The 23,660-nt window shown below is 40.7% G+C and overlaps 1 protein-coding gene, 1 non-coding gene and 1 pseudogene across 2 annotated transcripts in view; all 3 read right to left on the minus strand.

The window, feature by feature from the left end:
- The window catches only part of ARMH3 (armadillo like helical domain containing 3), a 177,459-nt gene that overhangs the window by 18,524 nt on the left and 135,275 nt on the right, over positions 1–23,660 (minus strand). Inside the window, exon 24 of the mRNA XM_047073339.1 lies at positions 17,261–17,339. Within this exon, the coding sequence (XP_046929295.1) occupies positions 17,261–17,339 (79 nt within the window). The remainder of the gene's footprint in view (positions 1–17,260; positions 17,340–23,660) is intronic.
- Positions 4,117–4,223, minus strand: LOC124507326 (U6 spliceosomal RNA). Its single transcript, XR_006960981.1, has one exon. It is a non-coding gene; the product is annotated as a U6 spliceosomal RNA (small nuclear RNA).
- Positions 5,671–5,858, minus strand: LOC124507083 (40S ribosomal protein S29-like; annotated as a pseudogene).

The raw sequence follows: 23,660 nt of genomic DNA on the forward strand, positions 1-23,660 counted from the left end.
TCCCTGCCCCGCTCACACTCTGTCTCTGTCTCTCAAAAATAAACATTAAAAAAAGTATATTAAAAATAAGAAATCAGTAACAGAAATTTATCTGGAAAATCCCCAAGGGGAACCTGGGTAGCTCAGTCGGTTAAGGGACCGACTCTTGGTTATTATGGTTCAGGTTGTGATCTCAAGGCCATGAGATAGAGCACCAAATCTGGCTCCCCACTGAGCATGGAGCCCGCTTGGGATTTTCTCTGTCTCACTGCCCTTTCCCTACTCGTGTGCATGTGTACTCTCTTTCTCTCTCTCTCAAAATAAATAAAAATTAAAAAAAAAAAACAACAAACATCCCCAGGGGCACCTGGGTGGTTCAGTGAGTTAAGCATCTGACTTCGGCTCAGGTCATGATCTCCCAGTTTGCAAGTTCAAACCCCGCATCAGGCTCTCTGCTGTCAGCACAGAACCCATTTTGGATCCTTTGTTACCCTTTCTCTCTGTCCCTCCCCCACTGGCTCTCTGTCTCTCTCTCTCTAAAAAATAAATAAACATTAAAAAGAAAAAAATCCCCTGGGGCGCCTGAGTAGCTCAGTCGGTTAAGCGTCCCATTTTGGCTCAGGTCACAGGTCACGATCTTATGGTTTGTGAGTTTGGGCCCCACGTCGGACTCTGTGCTGATGCCTTGGAGCCTGGAGCCTGTTTCAGATTCTGTGTCTCCCTCTCTCTCTGCCCCTCCCAGCTCACAATCTGTCCCTGTCTCAAAAATAAATCAACATTAAAAAAAATTTTTTTAATTAAAAAAAAAAATCCCCAAATAGGGGCACCTGGGTGGCTCAGTTGGTTAAGTGTCTGACTTTGGCTCAGGTCATAATCTCACAGTTTGTGAGTTTGAGTCCTGCATCAGACTCTGCTGTCAGTGCAGAACCCATTTTGGATCCTCTGTCTCCCTCCCTTCTCTGCCCCTTCCCGGCTCTTGTGCCCTGTCTCTCTCTCTCTCTCTCTCTATCAAAAATAAAAGAACATTAAAAAAAAAAATCCCCAAATAATAGAAACAAAACAACACATTTCTATTTTTTAATTTAATTTATTTTTATTTGTTTTGAGAGAGAGACAGCATGAGTGGAGGAGGGGCAGAGAGAGAAGGTGACAGAGAAACCCAAGCAGACTCCACATTGTCAGCATGGAGCATGATACAGGGCTCGAACTCATGAACTGTAAGATCATGACTGAGCTGAAGTCAGAGGCTCAACCAACTGAGCCACCTAGGTCTCCCAAAACAACATATTTCTAAATATCACTAAAGATATGAGAAAATACTGTGAAGTGAATGAAAATGAAAACACAACTAACCAAAATTTGTAGGATGTTGCCAACAGAGGGGAAATTTATAGCACTAAATTTTTATATTAGAAAATAAGATGGGTGCCTGGGTGGCTCAGTTGGTTAAGCATCTGACTCTTGGTTTCAGCTCATGTCACGATCTCACAGTTTCATGAGCTCAAGCCCTGCATGGTCTGTGCACTGTCAGTGAGGAGCCTGCATGGGTTTCTCCCTCTCTCTCTGTCCCTCCCCGCTTACACTATCTCTCAAAATAAATAAACTTAGAAAAAAAAAAGAATTAAAATTAGTTATCTAAGTTTCTACCTTAAGAAATTAGAAAAAGAAGAGCAAATTAAACCAAACAGAAGGAAATAACAAAGATAATCATATAAATCAAAGAAATAGAAAACCCAAAAATAACAGAAAATGAATGAAACTAAAAACTAATTCTCTGGAAAGATTAATAAAATTGATAAACCTACAGCCAGACTGGTCAGGAATAAGAGACGAAACATATACATTATTCATCATGAATGATAAATCTTACAGGCATTTAAAAGAAAAAAGGATAGGGGCGCCAGGGTGGCTCAGGTGGTTAAGCATTGACTCTTGATCTCAGCTTGGGTCATGAACTCATGGTTCGGGGGTTTCAGCTCCACATGGGACTCTGCACTGACAACACGGAGACTGCTTGGTATTCTCTGTCTCCCTCTCTCTGCTCCTTCCCCACTTGGATGCTCTCACTGTCTCTCTCAAAAATAAATAAAATAAACATTAAAAAAAAAAAGAAAAAAGGATATACATGAACAAATTTTACCAATAAACTTAACAATCCATATTCCTGAAGACACAAATTACTAAAACAGGCCCAAGAACAAGTAGGAGACTTGACTATTCCTAAGTCTATTAAAAAAGCTGAATTAATTAAAATGCTTCCCACAGAAGTATACTGATATATGCAATTTTACTTTGAAACGCATAAAAAAATAAAATAGATTGATGGAGCGCCATCCTATGGATCAGATATGTGAAAAAATATGGTAAATGACAGAATCTAGGTGGTTTTATCAGTATTTGCTATGTAATTTTTCATCTTTACTGTATGTTTGAAATTTTTCATAATAAAATTTTAGGTAAAAAATTCTTCTCACAGGGGTGCCTAGGGTGGCTCAGTCAGTTGAACATCTGACTCTTAATTTCGGCTCAGGTCATGGTCTCTTGGTTCATGGGGTGGAGCTCCACATCGGGGTCTGTGCTGACAGCGTGGAGCCTGCTTGGGATTCTCTCTCTCTCCCCCTCTCTCTCTGCCCCTCCCCTGCTCTCTTTCTCAAAATAAATAAATAAACTTAACAAAAACATTCTTGGGGCACTTGGGGCACTGAACTTTAGCTCAGGTCATGATCTCATGGTTCGGGAGTTCGAGCCCCACAATGGTCTCTATGCTGACAGCTTGAGCCTGAAGTTTGCTTCAGATTCTGTGTCTCCCTCTCTCTCTCTGCCCCTCCCCAACTTGCACTCTGTCTCTCTCACTCTCAAAAATTGAATAAACATTAAAAAAAATTTTTTTTTAATTAAAAAAAAATTCTTCACAAGGAAAACTCTAGGCCTGGATGCCCTCAATGGTTAATTCTATTAATCATTAAGCAAGAAATAATACCAATCCTACATAAACTTTTTTTTCCCTACACAAACTCTTTTTTAAAAAATGGAGAAAGAAAAAATAAAATAAAATAAAATAAAATAAAATAAAATAAAATAAAATAAAAATGAAAATGAAAATAAAATAAAATAAAAATAGAGAAAGGAAAGAATATGCTCCTGTGGTAGGGTCTCCTCCCTACTGAAAAAAAAGAAAAGGAAAAGGAAAAAAAAAAACCTCAAGGCAACCTGGTTATACGCAAACATGATAACATCCCATGATAACGCAAACATGACCTTGTAACATGAGACCACTTAATCATATGTTACCATATATGGGAGATAAAAAAGTAAAAAATACATTAAGAAAAGTAAAAAATACATTAAAAACTATGCCACGTGACATATGGGGCTCAGTTCTTCAGGTAGGAACCCAACTGAGCAGTGCCAGCAGGAATAAAGTTACTTCCTGGAAAGAAAAGCCTCAGTGTCACAACTCTCTGTGAGAGAATCCTGCTACACCCCAACTTATTTTATAGGGTAACATTACTCTAGTATTAAAACCAGACAAAGACATCACAAGAAAACTATGGACCTAACACCCCTCATAAACACTGATGCAAAAATAATCTACAAAATATTAGCAATTCAAGTTCTGTAACACATAAAATAAATACTATTATCATGATCAAGAGGGGTTTATCCCAGGAATGTAAGGTTAAGTTAGTATTAAAAATCAATCACTGTAATTCTATATCAGAATAAAGAGAAAATCCAGGGGCGCCTGGCTGGCTGGTGGTAGAGAATACAACTCTTGATCTTGGGGTTCTAGAGTCAATGCAATTCCAATCAAAATTTTAGCAGGCTTTTTCTGTAGAAATGGACAAGCTCATCTTTTTTTTTTTTTTTTTAATGTTTTTATTTTTGAAGGAGAGAGAGACAGAGCATGAGCCGGGGAGGAGCAGAGAGAGAGGGAGACACAGGATTCGAAGCAGGCTCCAGGCTCTGAGCTGCCAGCACAGAGCCCGACGCAGGGCTCGAACTCACGAGCTGTGAGATCATGACCATGTCATGTCAGACACTCAACCGACTGAGCCACCCAGGCGCCCCAACAAGCTCATCTTTAAATGGAAGGGCAAAGAACCCTAGAATATCCAAAACAACTTTTTTTCTAGTAAAAATATGGAATGCGTCCTGAATTTGCGTGTCATCTTTGCGGAGGGGCTGTGCTAATCTTCTCTGTATCGTTCCAATTTTAGCATGTGTGCTGCCAAAGCAAGCACAAAACAAGTTTTAAAAAGAACAAAATTAAAGGACTAATATTACCCGACTTTAAGATTTACTACAGACTTACAATAATCTAAACAATATAGGGCATAAATTTAGACATGCAGACCAAAGGAACAGAACCCACATATATATGGTCAATTGATTTTTTACAAATGTGCCAAGGCACTTCAATAGGAGAGAGAACAGTCTTTTCAACAACAACGGTGGAACAACTGGATATGTGAGGTAGGGGGTGGAGGGGGGTAGAATGAACATTTACTCATCACACACCATACAAAAGCATCAATGTAAAAAAAAGGCAGAGGAGTGCCTGGCTGTCTCAGTCAGTAGAGCATGTGACTCTTGATCTTGGGGTCTTGAGTTTGAGCCCCACATTGAACACAGAGATTATTTTTTAAAAAAATAACATGAAATGGATCGTGGAACTAAATGTGAAAGCTAGAAGTATAAAACTTACAGAGGAAAATATAGGTGAAAAATTTCACAGCTAGGAGTAGGCAAAGATTTACTAAATAAAACACAGAAGCACAAATCATTACAAAAAGATTAATAAATTTATCTTCATGAATGTTGAATTAAATTAAAATTAGTTGTTATTAGGGGAGACTGGGTGGCTCAGTAAGTTAAGCATCCAACTCTTGATTTTGGCTCAGGTCACGATCTCACACTTGGCGTGTTTGAGCCCCACATCAGGCTCTGGGCTCACAGTGTGGATCCCAGTGCTTGGGATTCTCTTTCTCCCTCTCTCCCTGCCACTCTCCTGCTTGTGTTTGCTCTCTCATTCTCTCTCTCTCTCAAAATAAAGAAACTTTAAGTAAATACTAACTAACTAAATAGATATAGATAGGTCTTCATTAAAATGTCTGGACTTTAAAAAACATCATTAAGACAATGCAAAAGGCAAGCCATAGACTAGGAGAAAATATTCGCAATAAATATATATGACAAAGAACTTGCATCCAGAATACACAAAAACTCTTAAATAACACACACACAAATGAACGGATTTTCAAATTCAAGTATTTATTTACTTTGAGAAAGAGAGTGTGTGCACCGTGGGGGAAGGACGGAGAGGGGGGAGAGAATCCCAAGCAGGCTCTGTGCTGTCAGTGCACAGACTCACACCGGGCAGGCTCGATCTCACTAACCGTGTGGGATCATGACTTGAGCCAAAATCAAGAGTCTGACACTTTAACTAACTGGGCCACTGAGGCACCCACCGATTTTTAAAATAAGCAAATAGTCTGGACACTTCACAAAAGATATATAATGGCCAGTAAGCAAATGACAACTGCTCAACATCACTTGTCATAATGCAAAATACAATTGATAGTAAGTTATTTATTTTTTTTAAGAACCATAACTGAAGTATTTTTATTTTATGTAAAATGAGTTAGCATTAAGCTAGGTCTCTTAGATATCCACCATCAGGTAGGTATCTTGGATGACCCATTCAAGGAAGTTCACTTAATCCAACTTAATGAAGCCTATATCCTTTGTGCACTGATGAAAATACAGCCGGCACATATCGAGGCTGTGTTTCTGGATCAGACCATGTGGGTTTGAACAGAACGAGAACCCTGGCCAAATTTCCTCAAATGGCTCTAGGAGAGCTGCTGGTGACCCATTTTGGATGTGACACATCTTGCATGTGACAAGGCAAAACACAATACTAATTTTTTAAATTGTAATGTATGTAGTATAATGAGAACACTGCATACCCATAGAATAAGTAAAATTAAAAAGACAATTCCAAGTGTGACAAATATATGGAGTGGCTAAAACTCTTACTTATTGTCAGTTGGAATGAAAAATGGTACATTTTTGAAAACAGTTTGGCATTTTTAAAAAAAGATCTTTATTGAGATATAATTTATATACCATAAAATTAACTTATTTATTTATTTATTTATTTATTTATTTATTTTAATTTTTTTTTAACGTTTATTTATTTTTGAGACAGAGAGAGACAGAGCATGAACGGGGGAGCGTCAGAGAGAGAGGGAGACACAGAATCCGAAACAGGCTCCAGGCTCTGAGCGGTCAGCACAGAGCCCGATGCGGGGCTCAAACTCACGGACCGCGAGATCATGACCTGAGCTGAAGTCGGACGCTTAGCCGACTGAGCCACCCAGGCGCCCCTAAAATCAACTCATTTAAAGTATACAATTCAATGCTTAAAATTTTTTTTAATGTTTATTTATTTTTGAGAGAGAGATAGAGACAGGGCATGAGCAGGGGAGGGGCAGAGAGAGAGGGAGACACAGAATCCAAAGCAGGCTCCAGGCTCTGAGCTGTCAGCACAGAGCCCAACACAGGGCTCGAACTCACGAACAGCGAGATCATGACCTGAGCCGAAGTCGGATAATCAAACAACTGAGTCACCCAGGCGCCCCTTAATACTTTTAGTGTATTCACATGGTTGTACAACTATCACTACGATCTAAACTTAGAACATTTTCATCAGCCCTTCAAAAAACCTTGTACCCATTAGCAGCCATTCCCCATTCTGTTTCCCAACCCTAGCCATGGGTAACCACTAATGTATTTTCTGTCTTTATAGATGTGTCTATTCTGGACATTTCAAATAAATGGAATCCTTTGGGTCTTTGTGTGTGGCTTCTTTCACTTAGCATATGTTTTCAAGAGTCATCCATATTGCAGCATGTATCAGTACTTTATTCTGTTTTATGGAGGAGTAATACTCCATTATATGGATGTATCACGTTTTTTAATCTATTCAGTTGCTAATGGACATTTAGGTTGTTTCTAGTTTTTAGTTATTATGAATGATGCTACTATAAACACTTGTGTAAAGTCTTTGAGTGGACATATTTTCATTTCTCTTTCAGTAAATACCTAAGAGTGTCATAATATAGATGAATCTCAGACACAAAAGAGCACACAGAAAAGACAATGGTGGTTGATTAGGGCCCAGACTCATGGTTAAGACTGACCACAAAGGAGAACTTTTTGCAGGGATGGAAATGTTCTACATGTTGTGGGGGTGGGGGTGGGGTGGATAGTGGATATATGTATTTGCATGATATATATTATGTCAAGTATACCTCAATAAAGTTTTTAAAAATTCAGTAAATCATGACTAGATTAAAAACAAAAAAGATGGGGGCACCTGGGTGGCTCAGTTGGTTGAGGGCCCAACTCTTGATTTCAGCTCAGGTCATGATCCTAGGGTTGTGGGATCGAGCCCCACATCAGGCTCCACACTGAGGGTGGAGCCTGCTTAAGATTCTCCCTCTCTCTTTCTATCTCTCTCCCTCTTCTGCCCTTCTCTCCCATTTGTATGCTCTCTTTCTCTTAAAAAAATTTAATTAAAAAAAAAAGATGTACAACTATGGCAGTAAGCTTATGTCTTTTTTTTGGTATTACTATTCCATTTTTGGTTGGGGCAAGAATGATTCAGACTGATGGCAAGTAACTAAGTTAGGAATTCTCAGTATTTTGACAATGCCAAGGATTCTCCTCATTGTGCTCCTCCTTTCCACTCCTCCACTCCTTGAAATCCTCCCTGACAAATTCAATGGACTCTGGGCAAGGGCACCTGTGTGGCTTGATTTCAACTCTTGATTTCTGACTCTTGATTTTGGCTCAAGTCATGATTTCAGGGGCCCTGTGTCGGGCTCTGTGCTGTATGTGGAGTTTGCCTAGGATTTTCTCTCTCCCTCTTTCTGCTCCTTCTCTATGCTCTTCCCCCCTAAAAAATAAAAAGAATAGACAGACAGACAGACAGACAGATGGGCTCTGGGTGGCAATCAACAGTGTCTGGAATACTTTTCAAGTGGACACTAGCTACATGAGGTTTTTATAAGTGGCTGTACTTACCTGGACCTTCTGACAAACTCAATAATTTGCCAAGCTTGGGGGTTTATAGGGTCCTTCCTGTCTTTACCAATCTAATGAAGGTTCTGATTTTTGCCTTTTTAGTGAAACTGAGGCAAGGATAAAGATATGAAATGATCATGGCTCTCCTTGTGGAAACTCATTCTAAATAAGGGTCACTGGCCAACCATTTATGGATTTCTGAGGCAATATTTCTCTAGGGTACAAGGAGACCAGGGAGGTTTTATCTGTCCTTAGGTTTATACAGGGTCAAGTGGGGCTGCTGCAAGCATGCCGCATACATCAGCTGAGTGAGGTCTACACAGGCAAAGGTCTAACCAAGAAGTAGTGATGCTGATTCTTACACTGTGAAGTCTGCAAGGCAGGCACAATCTTTGCATTTTTATAGCCCCTGGCTTGGCACATAGCAGATACTTCTATACTTGTTGCACCGAAGGAAATTACTCTGGGGAACTTGAGGCTAGGGCACATATTCCTTGTCTTATTGCTCTAACCAAAGACACTCAAATCAGAGAATTCTTAGACCAAAGGAGGTTCTTGAGGGTTTCCTTGAGAGGCAAGGATTGGTTGTTTTTTAAAACACTTTAGCTCAAAGTGGCTGAAAAAAAGAAAACAAGCCAACAGCCCAGGAACTAGAACAAATAACAGCCTGGTAACAAAAATCACAGACTCTATTGAGTGAGCACTTCTCCCTCTACTGTGTGCTTACAGTGACTTTCTATCCAGGATAACCTGGATATCTCTCCAGGGCACAATTATCCAATATAATTGTTTGGAAACAAGGATCCAAAAGGTGAACAAATCTCTTAGGCTAAAAAAGATGATGCCTTTTAAAAGGTAACAGTTTCCTCTATACAGCTACCTTGCATATAATATGTAGAAGTTTCTCCCTTTTTTTCCTATTTTCATCTCCTATACTTCAGGATTAAACTCAATTTCAAAACCAATATAAGTTGGCCAATTCTCCCAGTCCGTCCATGTCTTTCAAGCCTGCTACCAAAGGGCTTTCCACTACCCTGAGATTTATTGATCTGACAGACTGGCTCTGCCCTTCAGCAAGGTGGATCAGATAATGAACCTCACAGTGGTGATTAGTGAGAGGCCATCAGCTGGTTAAAGGAGTGGTGACAGTGACTTTCTTTAATTTCCCTGGGCAGTTGCCCCCACCTCCCTGACTTTATTTGGCTGAAGCCCTAGACAGCCCTTGTAACGCTTTTCTTTGCACTAATTACAGATCCAGTGTGCCCAGTGCCCAGGCCCTTTCCCTCCACAAGCAAGGCACGCAATCACACTAAGAGGCAGCCAAGGAAATGAAGGTGGGGGAATCATGACACACAAATATTGCATCAGGCGTTCTCCTTCTCTGTGGCTTATTATAGGCAGGCCACTCCTCCCCGCTCAACCCAAGAGGCAAGTGTCTCTGTCCTCCCCACCTGAGGTGTCTTTCTTTGGAAACATATCACGGAGGGAGAGAGAAAACATCATCTCTGCTCCTAACTCACGAGCACTGTGACATGGGGTCTCTGCCTACCTGCCAGGACTCACGGATCTATCCCTCCCTAAAAGACAGAATTATTTACCAGAAATCCTAGTTGTGAGCTATCCACAGTTTCCCTTCTAGTTGAGTGGGTCATTTTTAAGACTGCAACCTCCTTTGTGCAGTTATCACTGCGAAAAGTCAAAGTACTGTTATGGTACCCAGCAAAAACATTTCCCGTTAGCACAACTTAGAAGAGGTAAGTTTGCATGGCAACACTTGGGGCCTCTGATGTTACCACAGTGGCAAACCGTGCTCTTTCTAGCACACCTTATAGAGTTTTCAGCTACCTCCTAAGGAAAGGGTTACAGTGGAAATAAAAGTTCCCGGAAGATCTATTTGGGAGGAAAGAGGTGACCAAAAAACAAACCAAAGGGGAAAGTCTTACTTGTACACTCTCATTTAATAATTGGAATAAAGGATCCTTCTTAGATTAAACCAAGAAAGCAAGGGCTGCTGTCCCCTGTAACCTCTGGAAAAGCCGACAAATACTGCAATTCCTACAAGCTCCAACACTATTCCTCTATTCGCTGCCAATGAAGCTTCAGTGGCAGTGAAGCCTGACTGAGGAAGACCAGAAGTTCATGTAATGCACATTTCACAATTCATATTTAATTGGAGAAAATGCTGTCAGTGGCAGAGATGAATAATAAGCTGAGCTCTTCACCAGTGACCTCTGCATTCATCTAGCTTGGCTGTGGGACATTAATTTTGAGAGTCTTTGTTTTGTTGTTGTTTTAACAAAATGGAACTACTACTTTAAAAACAATTAAAATTCAGTATGCTTTTAGATTTTGACCCATATAAATATATTGTCTATTACAAAAAAATCTTTTTATTTTTTTTAAGCCGCCTTTGGTCTGTGGAAAAGCTTTATTTCTCACAGTAACTTTGCTGACATGCTTGATGGAATAAAGAGACTCTTTCCTCATTTATAAAGTTATCATACTGTGCCAGAAGCCTCTACTCAGGCATTTCTGTCTGGCTGACAGGCAAACTCTCCAGGCCCCTGTTCAGTACTTTCTTTCCTCAACTGAACAGTCTCTTCCCAAACCAGGGCCTTTTCCCACCCCCCCCCCCCCCAGGAATGAGCCCTATTATCTGCACTGTCTCTGCTTCTCCCTCCACCTTCCTTCAGAATACCTGGCAAGCTCAAGCTGTCACACATGCCTTGGCCTGATGAAGTGGAAGGAGCTCAGACTTCAGTGTCAGACAGACTTATGTTCACATTATGGCTTTGCACTAACAGCTGTGTGACCATGGACAAATTACTTAGCCTCATTAGCATCCTCATCTATAAGATAGCTGTACCTATCCCAAATAGTTGATACAACAATGAAGCAAATAACCTATATAAAAGTGCCCAGCTCAAGAACTACTAGCTTTTCCTTTCCTTTTATCTATTTGTGTCCTCTTAAAATCCAAGAGGACTCCCCTTTCTCTGGCAGTGAAGCCCACCTCCTGGTCCAAGTGAGACCACGGCCATCCTGGCAGCACATCATCAGCTTATCCTCTTATCTGGACCTTCTTAAGATGCCCTATATAACATAAAGTTGATTTCCGAGGTTAAGCAGCTTGTAAGAAAATCCTTCTTCCACTGACTCTGTCTTTCCTGTTTTAGTGAATCCAGTTAACAAACAACTCATATTGAACTTTTTTTCTGCCAAACAGGTCAACATTCAGCTGGAGTCTAAGCAAAGGCAACAAGGAAGGCAGGGTCTCTGACAGCCAATGCTGTGTCCCATGTTTGCACTCAATAAGAGTTCACACAGCAACCATCACTCAGGGTTATAGAGAGGCAGTGCAAAACTACAGGCTGTTGTGGAAAAACAACAGGAAACTGAGTCATGGCTATCATCATAGGAATCCTAAACCTTAGGTCTCCAGCAGGTGTCTCTGTCAAGGCTGCTTTCCATGGTGGTTAAGGCCCTACTCTAAGATGAAAAAACATCACAGGGACTCTCAGAGTGGAATATTCAGAGATCTCAACTGTCCCAGGGAGAACTTTCTATCAGTGGCTCTCATGGGGAAAGTGAGCTACACTCACTCCCTGCTCAGAAAGTCCCACCTCACAACTTTACAGCCTGCTTCTCCCAATGCTCCTCAACAACTAGTAATGTGCTAGAGCTGGCTCATACATAAACCGTGAGATCATGACCTGAGCCAAGGTCGATGCTCAACCAACCGAGCCCCCACCGGCACCCCAAGATTTCACTAGGATTTCTCAATGCCTAGCATTTATTTGTAGTGGCTCTTATCTTAGGATCAGGAGAAAATCAAAAAGGTTTAGAAAGATTACTAATAGGTATACTAGCTTCCAATGTAACCTTCAGATGTGAAACATCTCTTTTCCCTAATTTACTTTAATCTAATCCTATAAATAAGTTATATTCTTTGTTTTGTCACGATACTTTTAAAGATATCTCTTGCAATATACAATATTATTCGTGCCTCCTCTGAGTCCAAAATCCAAAGCCCACAGTGAGAGTGGAGACTTAAAGAGATAATGGGAGGTAAAACTCCATAAAATTCCAAAAGTAGAAAACTTAAGAATCTGGTTACATTGTCCTATGGTCCTGTGACATATGGGGATGCCAGCAGACCACCTTGCTTATCCTCCTGGAAAATTGCTAAGCCTCCCTGTAGAGAAATGTCTGGTAGTCTCCTCAGCCACTTGGATGAAAGGAACACCAGCTTCAAGAAAGGTTTGCCCACTCAGAAAAACAAAGTAGAATAGTGGTTGCCAGGGGTGAGGAGGAGGTGGGAAAGGAAGTTGTTCAATGGATAGGGGTTTCGTTTTGCAAGATGAAAAAGTTCTAGAGATCAACAGTGCAATGATGCACACATATCAACACTGGTGTACTGTACACTTAAATGGTTAAGATGGTAAATTTTGGGGGCGCCTGGGTGGCGCAGTCAGTTAAGCGTCCGACTTCAGCCAGGTCACGATCTCGCGGTCCGTGAGTTCGAGCCCCGCGTCAGGCTCTGGGCTGATGGCTCAGAGCCTGGAGCCTGTTTCCGATTCTGTGTCTCCCTCTCTCTCTGCCCCTCCCCCGTTCATGCTCTGTCTCTCTCTGTCCCAAAAATAAATAAACGTTGGGAAAAAAAAAAAAAAAACCATGGTAAATTTTGTTATGTACTTTTTACCATTTTTTTTTAAAGCTTGGTTTGCTTGTTAGGCCTTATCACATGCCTAGCACTGAGGCTGGCTCATACTAGGCCTTTGATTAACACTTATGAATTGAATCAAAGGCAGTACAATTAGGTCAGGGAGGAGAGTCAGTACATTGTGGGTTATGGGGTCTGTGATAACAACTGAAATGACAGAATTGTATTTCTAAGTCATCCAGCCTCTGGATATCCTGTGATCCAAGGACAAGGGTTACAGAAACTCTGGTACTCTTCTCCTTTCTTTCTGTCCTTTTCAGGTCCTCGCTTTGAGTACATTTTACAATCTATGCCTCTCTATTGACCCAATTCCTATCCCTGCTCTTTCAAGGCTCAACTCAATTCTTCTCTCCTCCATATGGCCTTTCCTGACCACCACAACCTGCAAAGGTCTTCCTCTAACAGGAGTTCACAGATCCCACTGCTAGTACTGGTCAGCTATCGATAAGCTGTGTTAAGCCATCTCTTGAACTTATTCCATCCTTTGAGAACAAAGGCCCTTTATCATACTTCTCTATTCCTCAAATGCCTAGCATAATCTGAAGCACAGAGCAGGTGCTAAATGCTAAAATACTGATAGGTGAATGAAGGCTGAAGAAAGCAAGGGTGGGCCAACCATTTATTTGCTTTCCCATGGGATATTTCAAAGTCACAAAATTGGTCATGAATGTCACTAGAAGCTTAAGGAATCAGGCACTCAGAGAAGGTTTTGACTTGAATCCTAAATTGTGACTACGTACTCTAGATATTCAGAGCTCTAGAGAATCTTCCGTAAAATTCTACCATGAAGTCCTTCCTCTCTTTTCTATTAGGAAATCAGAGCTGATATAAATCAATATGTCACAGCATTTGTAAACCAAAACAAATACTGAATAGCTTAAAAAGAGCTCAAGATCCTCAATGGGCATTTTCAAAGGTCTGATGGCATCAGGAACAAGGAAAGTATAAGGTACTTACTACTAAAGGAACTATGCCAGTGATTCTTAAAATTTGGAGGGCGGTGGGGAGGTGTCAAAGACTGGTTAAGAATTTTAAGAAAGATGGACTTTTTTTTTTTTTTAAAGATTTAATTAAAAAAAAAAACTTTTAAAAGTAATCTCTACACATGGGGCTCGAACCTATAATCCCCAAGATCAAGAGTCACACATTCCACCAACTGAGCCAGCCAGACACCCCAAAATGGACCCTCTTTAAGAAAAAAAAAAAACCGGGGCACCTGGGTGGCTCAGTTGGTTGAGCGTCTTACTTCGGCTCAGGTCATGATCTCATGGTCCGAGTCTGAGCTCCACATTGGGCTCGCAACTGTCAGCCTGTCAGCGCAGAACCCACTTTGGATCCCCTGTCCCCCTCTCTACTATTTCCACATTTGAGCTCTCCCAGAAATAAACAGATATTAAAAAAAAAAAAAGTACATATATAGAGAGAGAAAGTAAAACAGTGGTTACAGGGGTGGGGGGAGGAGAAACGGGCAGATGGTGTTTAATGGGCATGGGGTTTCCGTATGAAATGATGAAAAAGTTCTGGAGGTGGACGGTGGTGATGGCTGCACAAAGATGTGAATGTACTTAGTGCCACTGAACTCTACACTTAAAAATGGTTAAAATGGTAAATTTTACGTATATTTTATCATATACATGAAAAGGAGTCAAAATGAACAAGCTTCACCATTAACCTTGGACAAATGTGACATGTGTATAAAGTTATAACAATGCATGCAGTTTATTACACTAGATAATGAACAACTATTCTGTTACACTGAGGGTACTGACTGATTAAAAAGCTCGGCCCTCCATGAAGCCAATGAGAAGTAACAGAAAAATGTCATGTATCTTCTGGAAATCTGAAAAGAAGCTCCAGTGTAAGAGAATGGGCTTTGTTCAGTAAGCAATAATGAATTTACAAATATCAGTTTGAAATGCCTCAAACAGAGGCTGGAATGTGTCTGGATGCTGTCGGAACTCAAAAATTCACAAATCTCTTGCCAGAAGAAAATGGCAGGCTGGGCAGGCAGATCTAGCAAAGAGCCTTCTCTTGTCTGCTGTCTTACTAAGTGCTATAAATTCCAGTTAACACCTATCCATAGTCTTCAGGGTTTCTTTTTTTTTTTTTAGGGGTACTTTATTTATTTACTTACTTACTTAATGTTTATTTATTTTTGATAGAACACAAGGGGGGAGAAGAAGAGACAGAATCTGAAGCAGGCTCCAGGCTCTGAGCTGTCAGCACAGAGCCTGACGTGGGGCTCGAACTCACAAACCATGAGATGACGACCTGAGCTGAAGTCGGTTACCCAACCGACTGAGCCACCCAGGTGGCCCCTAGGAGTGCTTTAGAATCTACTTGGGGATTAAGTTCCTGCTTTTTTTCTCTCTACTTAGTTTGCTGCTAACAACTACAGGGCCCAAATGGATCCCATAGCCAGCTCTTTGGGAAGCTGTGAATACACTTAACATTAAGTGATAGTAGCCATTTATGTTCAGAAGTGGAGGGGGAGAAGTGCTCCAACACATGTTGGAGATTAACAAGGCGGTCAAATACTTCTAATCTGATAGTGCTAAGAATAAAACCAAGTGCACCCTAATGCTGTCATTTAGAGCCCTTCAAAGTCAGCTAGGGAAGAGAAGCAACAACTATTTTAAGGGCAGTTTTGAAAAGGGTCCTAGAATAGCAACACCCTTCCCCCACTCCCAAAGTGAAAAGGATTGCTAAGAGAGCTAGTGTACAAAACTCTGTGACAGCAAGGACTACACTTAGATTATTCACCATGGATCCTCACTACACAGCACCACACCTTGCAAACGGCAGGCATGTAATTACTTGCTCACTAAGTAAATCTTTCAGAGCCGTTATCTCTTCTCCATTCTTGAATAGGACTGTGTACTCTCCCTCCCCACAGAAATCACCTCATCTCTGGCTTGTGGACTCTTTCTGAGAGGCACTTTCATCACTTCATTTAACTTTGAGAGAAGTTGGAGGAGGGTGAGGACACGTGCTTGCTAATCATCCTTTTCCAGATTGCCTCATGCGCCAGAATGGATTTTTATTATTGGTCTGTGGCTGCTACTGCTGTAGAAAGATTTCAGCCCGACCTTCCCAAGCTGCTGGGGAATGAATACTGCACGTGGCTGACAGGGAAAATGTGCCTTCCTTTTTTCTTTTCTTTTCTTTTTTTTTTTAAAGCTTTTAGACTAACCAGAGCTCACTGTGGTAGGAAAGTCACCCTTTCTCTTATTATACAAAACTCAGGATGTTGAATTCTTTTGCATAAAAATGATATAGTAAAACCAATCTGAACTGGTCCAACAGGGAAAAGGTAGCATCTTGAAGTACCTCACAGAAAGCAGTGGCATCAAAGAACAGGACTTGGGGAAAAAAGAAAATGAAAGCTATTTACAAAAGCAGTTTAAATAAGAGGATGGATTCTCACAGCTGGCCTCACAAAAGAGAACAAATATGTCAAAGGGAACAACAGACTAATAGAGTCCTATCCATCTGGCTGAGGGAAGAGCCACTGGTGAGAATACTGAGAGGCCTGTTAGGGAAAAGGCTTGCCTGGTGCCTCACTGAGCTGGCTGAATAGCTTTTAGGAACACTGGAACACTCACTCATACCACTGCTGGTTGGCTCTTCTAGCAAAAGATTCAGAGAAGGGTTTCACCGATATACTGGCAAAAAAGGGAGAGCATATTTTATTGGTTTGGAACTTATACCTTTACTCTCGACTCATGACTACCCCGGCTCTCCAGCTGGGGAGTCAGGTAGGAAAGAAAGGAGATTGTGTAAATGGGATGTCTCAGTTGGTGCTTTTAAAAACAGAACTCAAGAGTCTCATTCTGAAACATCAAGTTCAATCCCATGCCACGCTAAAGCCCCATCTGTACTTTTATATAATGCAGAGCCGAGTGCAGGCACTTAGGGAGAAGGGGAAATCAGGCCAGACTCAAGGAAAACAAACACATAATGCTATCTGCATCTCCGACTCAGTCCATACCACAGAAAAACCTGCTCAGAAATAACTGCTCAAGGCAAATAGAACTCAATTACTAAGGAAAATCTGCCCCAATGAGGGCTCATATTTTAACAAGCCAAATAGCATCAAATTAAGCTGAACTCAGGGTTTTTCTAATTGGCAGTTTTATCCATTTCTAAGTTCTCATTTCTTATTTTTAAAAATAAAAATGACTCTCTGCCTAAAATTAAAAAAAGAAATGCCTATCACCCACTCTAAAATAATAATTCACCGAATTTTCACCTACATATCTTCTATACAATTAATGAACCCCTTACATGGCACAAAAGCAGAAGCCAGCACTCTATTTAAAGTACTATCAACAAATCCCTTACTAATTGCTCTTAGCAGCCTGGCTCCTGCCACCAGATGCTCAGTCACAGAATACCTCTGCTATCAAAGAGAGGACAACTGCTTGATCCCTGCCACCAACTCTGGGGAGGGTTGTGGCTTACCTGCTCCTCTGACAGTTGGGATATGTGATTCACAGCAGCATAGGATTCAATTTTGGGGTTAAAGTGATTGATGATGGCCCTGAAAAAAAGAATTAACATTAATATGGCATCAGATGGAAGAAGCAGATAAATACATTAAAAATAAGTACGAAGTACCCTCTGGTTTAGAGTGTGAGTACATGGGAGTGATTGTCAGAGAGTAACTATCTTTTTATTGACCATGAGGTCACATGGTGGGGAATGGATAACTCTGAAATGAGAAGTGTTTAAAATTTATTAGATAAAGAGGAGAATCAAGTGTCTCTGTTCTGCAAATGAACCAGGGGGAGAATCTCATAACCAAACAAAAAACAAAACCAAGCCTCCTTCAGGCAAGAAACAAGACCCAGGGGGCTCTCCACTAGGGGGCCCTGATGTTTCAGTCAGAAAGAAAAGTAGTTTTCTCTGCTCTGACTTAGGAGAACAGGGCACTTGGTAAAGCTGGACCAACATGTAGGTTAAATACAATCTCTGAAGAAGCTGAGCTTTATCAAAGCCTAGAGCGAACTTTCATACTTGTTAGTTAATAATTTCAAACCACAATGTTATTTCCAGCCATTCAAAATCTGAGTGTCATTTTCAAACACTTCCTATCACCCTCACATTCAAGGTCACCAAGTCTTATCAAATATAGTTCTTAAAAATCTCTGAAATCTGGGGGCGCCTGGGAGGCTCAGTCGGTTTAGTGTCCGACTCTTGATTTCAGCTCAAGTCATGATCCCAGGGTCGTGGGATTACGACCCACATTGGGGCCCCATATGGGGCTCCACACTGAGTATGCAGTTTGCTTAAGATTCTCTCCCCCTGCCCCTCTCTCCCCCATGAGTGCTCTCTCTTAAAAAAAAAAAAAAAAAAGTCTGCCATCTGAAATAAATAAAGTTCCATGAAACCAATACTTCGGTGTATATACAGGTCCTTGTCACTTCTTATCTCGTGTGGCAGAAAAAGCACAGGTTTCAGATCAGAGTTTAGCATAAGTCCAAATTGATACACAATGATTAAATAAATGGGAAGAGATGAATCTTTCTTTCTTCTTTTTTTTTAGAGAGAGAGCATGAGCAGGGGAGAGGGGCAGGAGAAGAGGGGGAGGGAGAGAGACACAGAGAGCGAATCTTAAGCTGGCTCCACACTTAGCATAGAGCCCGACACAGGGTTCGATCCCACAACCCTGGGATCATGACCCGAGACAAATCTTTCTAACAGAACAATTTCAAATAGTATGTGTGGATACTCCCCTTTAGGAGGTGGAGTTAGGTTCCCATTCCCACTGAGAGTAGGCTAGACTTAGTGACTTATTTCCAAAGAATAAAATAGAGTAGTAAGAGAGGAAAATGGTAACTTTACAGTAAAGAATCTTGGAAAATACTGTCTTATTAGCCAAGTGAAGACGGTGAACATTCATGTGGCATGAATCTGGTATTCACATAACCTTTGGTATGATCTTTTGAGAAGGGCACTTTGCTTCTGTTATATACTTCCAAAATCCATAACCTCAATCTAATCATGAGAAAAACATGAGACAAAACCAGGCTGGGGGCATTCTACAGAATACCTGGCCAGTACTCCTTAAGACTGTCAAGGTCATGAAAAACTATACTTGAGGAATCGTCACACACCAGAGGATCTTGAGAAGACATGACAACTAAATGCAACATGATACCCTAAACTGGACCCTGGAACAGAAAGAGAACATTAATGGATAAACTGGTGAAATCCAAATAAAATACGGAGCTTAGTTAACAGTAATGTACCATTGCCAGTTTCTTAGTGTTGAATAAATGTGCCATGGTAATGGAAGATGCAGGAAACCTGGTTAAGGAGCATGTAAGAACTCTATGTATTATCTTTGTACTTTTTCTATAATTCTAAAATTATTCCAAAATAAAAACTTTATTAAAATTTGTGTGCATCTGCACCTGAACATGCATGTGAATGTATGGTAGCACAATTGAAATCAATATATTCTTTTAATATAATTTACTGATAGTATAAAATTCTTGAACCATTTAATCTAATACGGGTAATGAAAGTATAAGCCAAAGCTTAAATAAAAAAAATCATGGCTTGGCCATTTGTTATTTTGGGTTTTTGGGATGCTATATGTCTCAGAGGAAAAAAAGTGGGAATAACACCTACCTTAGCACTTAGTACAGTACCCAGGAATAGTACATTGTAGGCATAAAATAAATGTTTGTCGAAAGAGTGACTAAATCTTAAGAGGATTCTTGCAACATTTATATAATAAAGCAATGTCAAACATCTACCACAGTGCCTGGCACATAGCTGGTACTCAATAAATATTCAATGAATGAATACATCAAACAGGACAGTAATGGGTCAGGAACAGAGTAAAATTCTGGTAACTTGTTTTTCCAGAGACTACCAAAAAGGGTAGAGATGTTATGTGCAAGTTAAGGTTGAAGCTTGGTCTAAATACAAAGTGGGAAAGAATTTGGACCAAGTAGGGGTCAAATAATTTTCTCATCCAGAAGGTGAAATTTTGAGGATATTGGCAGGGATGACAACAGTCCAGGAGCAGAAAAGGAAAACCAGGAGCCTAAATGCAATGAGAAGACAAGGGAGGAGGTTTAGAGAAGAATTGAGAATCCCACCAAACCTAGCAGCAGTACCAAGTTAAAGTTAATCCAGTGTAGAGTGTGATCATAGGGTCTAGCATCCAAAAGCTAGGATTAAGAAAATAAAACAAGGATTAAGAAAATAAAACACGGTAACCAAATCAATCTACTGTTAAATCTTAGTTATTTTAGGAAAAAGAATTTGAATTCTGTAAATACATTCATTTCACGGTTTTATAGTGGTCTTTTTTTTTCTTCAGGTTTTCCTTAAATTTCTCAGTAAATTTTTTTTGAAAAAATGTTTAAAAAAATCCTGACTCAACTGAACTAACTAGGGTTGTTTGTTTTTGTTTGCCTAGGTTTGCAGAACAGAGAACTCCAAAGTATTCTAGTGTCCGTCTCGGTGGGAGAGTAGCAGCCATGGGGCCCAGTTGGCAACCCAATGAAGCTGGTAAGGTCTGGACAATGAAATAATCCCTGGGAATGAAACTGATGGGGATGCTGTAATTCTGTTCCCTTCCCACCTAAGGAATTCTCTCACTAGGAAAGAAAGTAAGGAAAAAGAAAAGAAGGAAAAGAGAAAGGAGAAAGGGAAAGAAGGAAGAAGAAGACAGGGGAGGAAAGGGATAGAGGGGAAGTGGGAGGAAGGGAAGAGAAAGGGAATGAGGGAGAGAAACGAAAAACCTGCAAGGCATTCTCAAAATGTATACTTATTTCCTTCCCTTCCCAAAGTTATACCTGTCAAGTGTCAGCTGGGTCTATGCATGGTCTATATCATCAGGGCATATGTGCTGATATTGTCTGAGCAAACTCATCCTGAGGGTATGACAGATATGCCACTTTGGAAATTTGGAATGAGGATAAGATCATCCTCCAACCTCCCCATGACACTGCCATCCCAGAGCCTCAGATCTCAGCAGGCAATTGAAGCCTCTCACCAGGCATGGGGAGGGACTATTTAGAAACCTGAGAGAAGGGGAACCTGGGTGGCTCAACCAGTTAAGTGCCTGACTTCGGCTCAGGCCATGATCTCATGGTTCATGAGTTGAGTGCCACATCAGGTTCTGCACTGACAGCATGGAGCCTGCTTGGGATTCTCTCTCTGCCCCTGTCTCGCTCACTCACTCTCTCTCTCTCTCAAAATAAATAAATAAAAACTTCAAAAAGAAACAAACAAAAAACCTGAGAGGTGGAACAGTGTAAATTCAGTTAGCAGTCTCCAAGCCAGTAAACCACAAAGAGCATAGAGTACATATCTCTGCTTTACTTTTCTTGCTGTCTCTTTGAGACAGTTACCTGTAAAATCTGAGTGCTAATCTGATCTACTGGAGATGCCAGGCGCAGGGCACTAAGCCTAAGAGGTAAGAAAAATAGTCTGACACTGGCTGTTCTCTTTCCAGGCTCTTGAGCAAGGAATTTCAGAGAGGGCTTGGAAACTTCCTATTAAAGTTCTCAGGACTTCATACTGCTGAAATGGAAATTTCTTCTGAGATAGCAAAGAGATGACAAAACACTGAAACCAGGCTAAGTCCGCCCACACTGAGTGACACATGCCTCTGCAGTAACTGAAATACTTAGCTTCTCCTTCCCCAGCAAGTTTGCAGCCTACTAGGGCTCACCTGGATTGTGATTCCACACTGCCCCACCTGGCTAGGTCCTAGAATAGGATTTATGCCTGAGTAGCTCTCAGTGGGAGAAAGATGAGGTACTACATTTATAAGTGAGGAGCCTCTCTTTTCTTTAGGCTTCCCTTCCCACCAGTATCATCTCCAAAGGGATTTAATACTATCTCCTCTGAACATTTTTTGGTGGGGAGGTGGCGGGGGGGGGGGGGGTCTTCTGATACATTCTAACAGTAGCTTTCTCATTTTACTGACCAAAACCTAACAGATAGCAGTTGTCTAATGCTTAAGTCTAAAATTTGAGTGTTCCAGAAAGAAGATATGGCAATTTCTCTCTGTCTCCTTCTTCTTCCCTCTCTGCCTCCCTCCACCATGTAAAGGCACAAGGCAGAAAGCAGCTGTGAGCAAACCAGGAAAAAAGTCCTCACCAGAAACTGACCCTTGCGGAACCTTGATCTGGTACTTTTGGCCTCCAGAACTGTGAGAAAACAAACATCTGCTTTTTAAGCTACCTGGTCTATGATATTTTATTATGGCCATTGAGAAGACTGTACATGGATATTCTACTCTCCACTGGACCCTGGCATTCAGGCAAAGCAGACTCCACGTCAGAGTCAATCTTTAGCAAAGTAGTAGAGTAGATAAAGTCTGCTTCTCATTCTGCAGGTTACTTCCTCTCTCTGAAGCCTTCATATTGTGGGTTATTATTTCCTTCTCTTCTAGAAGAGGATCCTGAGGTTCCTGTGTGACAAAGTTCCAGTCACAAAAGCCACACATGTAGCTACATGGGTTACCAGTTTCCCAGGCAGAGTGAGCTGGGCCCTTTAGCCTTTACTAAGTGAGAAACACAGACTTCAATAAAGAAAGATCTTTCAGGGGTGTCTGAGTGGCCTGTACCATAGAGAAGGCACACACAGACTGAAGACATACAGTGTCTGAAAAAATAGTAGGTTAGGCCATACATGGCCAAGAAAGAGATGTTCATTTTTCCTTTCATTTGCATCTGGAGATTGATTTTCATCTAATCACAGCCTTTCAGGTATTTAAACAAAACCAATCTTATGCCAGCTAAAAGTTTTTATGCTGAAAAGTTTTTAAAAAAACTTTTTTAATGTTTATTTATTTTTGAGACAGATAGAGGCTGAGCATGAATGGGGGAGGGTCAGAGAGAGAGGGAGACACAGAATCTGAAGCAGGCTCCAGGCTCTGAGCTGTCAACGCGGGGTTTGAACTCACGGACAGTGAGATCATGACCTGAGCCGAAGTCGGACGCTTAACCGACTAAGCCACCCAGGCGCCCCATATGCTGAAAAGTATTTTAGAAAAGAGGACTTGAAAGGAAGAAAAGGAGCATGAAGAGGAAGGTTTGAGTGGGCAAAGAATGAGAAAGCATAGCCATTATGAAAAAATTAACATATGACAAAGATGACCAAAAAAGATGTCCCTTTGACATAGTGGCAAGACAAATGGGAAAAGAATAGTCTATTCAAGAAATAGTGCTAGCAAAACTGGATATCTACATGCAAAAGACTGAAGTTGGCCCCCAACTCCACACCAAATACAAAAATTAACATAGAAAGGATCACAGATCTAAATGTATGATCTAAAAACTACAAAAACCTTAGAAGAACACATAAATCTTTGTGACCTTGGGTTAAGCAACGATTTCTTAGGATACCAAAAGTGGAAGTGAAAAAAGAAAAACTAGCTCAAGTTTAAAAAATTTTTGTGCCATACATGAAACCATCAAGAAAGTGAAAAGACAACTCATAGGATGGGAGAAAATATTGGCAAATCATACATCTGGCAAGAAACCTCAATGAAATACCATTTCACACCAACTAAAATGGCAATAATCAAAAAACCAGTAATAAGTGTTGGCAAGGACATGAAAAAATTAGAACTCTCATATACTGCCGGTGGGATTGTAAAATGGTACAGCTACTTTAGTGGTTTGGCAGTTCCTCAAATATTAATGCATAGAATTACCATATGACCCATTCTCTATACTGAAAAGAATGAAGACATTATGTCTACACAAAAATTTGTACACAAATGTTCACAGTAGCATTATTCATAATAGCCAAAACACAGAAACAACCCAGATGTCCATTAACTGAAGAATGGATAAACAAAATGTGGTATAGCTGTAATAGAATATTA

This window comes from Lynx rufus, unplaced genomic scaffold, assembly GCF_022079265.1.
Source record: "Lynx rufus isolate CCGP_SWC_20201006 ecotype Redwood Valley unplaced genomic scaffold, mLynRuf1.p SCAF_11, whole genome shotgun sequence".
Lineage (NCBI taxonomy): Eukaryota > Metazoa > Chordata > Mammalia > Carnivora > Felidae > Lynx > Lynx rufus.